Source organism: Prunus dulcis, chromosome 8 (genome assembly GCF_902201215.1).
Source record: "Prunus dulcis chromosome 8, ALMONDv2, whole genome shotgun sequence".
In the NCBI taxonomy this organism is placed as follows: Eukaryota; Viridiplantae; Streptophyta; class Magnoliopsida; order Rosales; family Rosaceae; genus Prunus; species Prunus dulcis.
In genome coordinates, this window is record NC_047657.1 from 7,011,553 (window position 1) to 7,014,616 (window position 3,064).

At 36.7% G+C, this 3,064-nt stretch overlaps 1 protein-coding gene across 1 annotated transcript in view; it reads right to left on the minus strand.

The window, feature by feature from the left end:
• Nucleotides 1–1,583, minus strand: part of LOC117638362 (endoplasmic reticulum-Golgi intermediate compartment protein 3-like) — a 2,176-nt gene extending 593 nt beyond the window's left edge. Inside the window, exons 1-4 of the mRNA XM_034373494.1 lie at nt 1,381–1,583; nt 692–765; nt 330–413; nt 70–150 (exon numbers count right to left, since the gene is read on the minus strand). Coding sequence (XP_034229385.1) covers nt 70–150; nt 330–413; nt 692–765; nt 1,381–1,522 — 381 coding nt within the window. The 5' untranslated portion in view covers nt 1,523–1,583. The remainder of the gene's footprint in view (nt 1–69; nt 151–329; nt 414–691; nt 766–1,380) is intronic.
• Between the last annotated feature and the right edge of the window lie 1,481 nt (nt 1,584–3,064).

Below are 3,064 nucleotides of genomic sequence, written 5' to 3' on the forward strand. Positions count from 1 at the left end.
CAAACATGTAAGATAAGTATGTAACCAGTGCATGCTGAAGAAAAATGCCAGAAGGCTGCTCCCACAAACCTTTGGTGCACCAATTCCATCCTTCTTAGCTTCTATTACATTACCATGAGCATCAATTCTTTTCTTGACTATATCGTGTCGCTGCAAGTAGATATATCATAAATTGTGATTGTTAACAAGAAGTAAGCATGACATTCAAGAAAGTTGGTCACAAGCAACATGATTGCAATAAAAGTCAATATTAAACATGTTCCTAACACAATTGCAATTTTTAACGCAGAAAAACAATTAACAAGAAGCAGCTGCCTGTAGTATTATACTATGTCAAAATGTTGTTCTCCACTGATATCCATTGTGTCAAGACTGAGTAATGAGCACCGGATAGCAGGAAAAGTTACATCAAACTGCAGTTTCAACCAAAAACAAATAATCAGTAAAACTAGAACCAGTAACGACTATGTGGGACAATATTTCACATGCAAATGCACTACTCCATGTAAAAGTGCAAAACCAGAATGGATGTAAATGTATGAACATAACAGATAAAAAGGTGTTTTACAAAATAACAACTATAACTTGCAAAGAATGATAATTTGAACCTTTGAAGTTATTGTAAAATGAATGGTTTAACATTGATCACTTAAAAGTGAACATGGGGAAGCAAAAATACAGAGATCATTACATTGATATGTAAGGTTTCTCCTCTTGAAGCATCTACAAGCAGCTTTGACTCTGTAACAGTGTGGAGGTATAGTCCTGCAAGCACAAGCAAGTAAAAGAATAAATAAACAAATAAAATACAACTTTATAATATTATATAACAGCAAAATAAGTGGTCATAGCTCCAGCATTCATCCAATTGGATCGATGACTGCAGCAGTAAAAGGGAAAAAGAACTCAGCATTACAAACAGATTTAATAGAATTATTGTGCCGCTTATTGATAGTTTTGATCCCTTGATCGATGGCCAATGGCTACTATCAAGGCCTTCCATCATCTAATCCACCACAAATATTTATTCATCACGACGAATAGCTACAAATATGATCCTCTAACTAACTCCAATTTCCCCTCCACAAATTTATTCATCAAGAAGAAACTTTTAATTGTCCCTGAAAAAAACCCAATTAATCCAAGCCCAGTGTGTGAAGTGAACCAAATTGACTTTTAACACAAAAATAAAATTAAACAAAAATCTCAGTTGATCCATTTACAAACAATAGATATAGATGACAGAAGCAATCCAGCACAACCCAAATGCTACAATTTCTAAACTTTTTCCGCACCTCAGAACTATTAGAAAAGCGAAAAATAAACAGGGGGGAGAGAGAGAGAGTTGATAAATAGAAAAAGTGAAAAAGGGTTGCATACTGAGCTCAGAGAAGAAAAGCAAGAGGATAAGGAGGGAAGAGGCGAGGGTAATAATGCCACCGGAGAGTGTACGGCTGAAGAAATCGTCATTGATTTTAGGGTAGGCGTCCAAATTCCTCAGCTTCTGAAGGATGCTGTCCATGGTCACTGGCCTGCGTTGACTACTCTCAACAAATTCCTTTCTTTTCTGTTCTTTTCTTTTCATTTCTTATATACGACAATACAAAATAAAATAAAATGCTTAATTACCGTTTTCATCTCCACTTAAATGTTAATCTCAATTTAGTCCCTCGAACCAATTTTTCGCACTTAACCCTCTGCTTTTATTTTCTCACATAAAATATGCTCGACTTTTGTTCCTATTCTCTGCAAGTGACTTCTTCTTCCCTAAATTCTTACTCTTGCATCTTCAAAAAAAATTAAAAATTAAAAAATTCCTTCTTTCTCATTGAAAATCATGTGGTGATCCTCCCAATATAACCATAAAAAAATCATGTGGTGGTGGCTACAACGTAATGGACTTATTCCTTGTAGATGGACTTTTTTATGGGTTTGAGGTTTCAATTGGATTTAATGTTTTGTCAATGTAGAGTGGAGCTCTTTTTCTTTGTTTTTTTCTCTTTTTTTTGACTTATTTATAGTAGCACCCTTAAAATTAAGATTAAATTTCACATTGTTCCTAAAAGTCAAAGTGGCCCACTTCGCCCCCTTCACCAAGGTTTGATGTTCCACCTTGCCCCTCGGCATTAGCTCCATCCAAAAGTCTCTAAAAATTGATGATATGGCAACGATGTTTACGTAACTTTGTATGTGCCAGTTTTACATTTAAATAATTTTAAAAAATTAAAAATTAAATAGATGTCTAAGCAAAAGCAAAGAAAAAACCTCTCTGGGTAAGACATTAGCTGATGGGGGTTCTTTTTATGTCGCAATTCCGGTGGCTGTCGATTTTGAACTGGAAGAGGGTTTTTGTGAGTTTCCGGTGGCCACCGGTTATGAACTAGAAGAGGGTTCTTTTGGCTTTTGGTGACGCAATTCCGTGGGAAATAGGGCTACCACGAAAAGTGTGGTGAACGTTGATGGTTTAGCTCAACATGGGGACATGGGACAATATGCATCTAGTCGAAGAAGGGGACTTAAGGTGGGAGGTGCGTGGCCTCATAGTAATCCAAAGACCTCGGTGGGGCGGGGCGGGGTTTCGAGATAGAAAAAAGAGGTGCTTATAGATGTGTTTGGGCCAAGAAATTCCACACGCCAGCCCACTTCTCACAAAGCAGCCCAAACAAACATAAAGAGGCCCATGTCTTTTACGAAGTGGTAGAGTTGTAAAATACATGAAGCAGGTCAATAAAATTGCCAATTAAAAAATGGCAAATTGACCACCAAACAGATCAATAAAAATCTAAAAAATTGGATTGGGCCCAGCTTCTAAAAATTCTCACCACTACTCTCAAGAAGCCCATAAACAAGTCAGCAGATTCTTCTTGGAAGGTCTATTCGCAGAAAACCCACTTGATTGCCTGACTTTGAAAAGTCAACAATTTCAACCATCATAAGAGAGTAGATAAGGAGTTAATGAAGGCAGATCTTAAAACAGGAAAATATCTTCGGTCTTTTCAGTCAAAAGAAGATCAAAATCCCTTTCTATATAAATCTGCATCAGGACAGACATCATTTCCAAGGG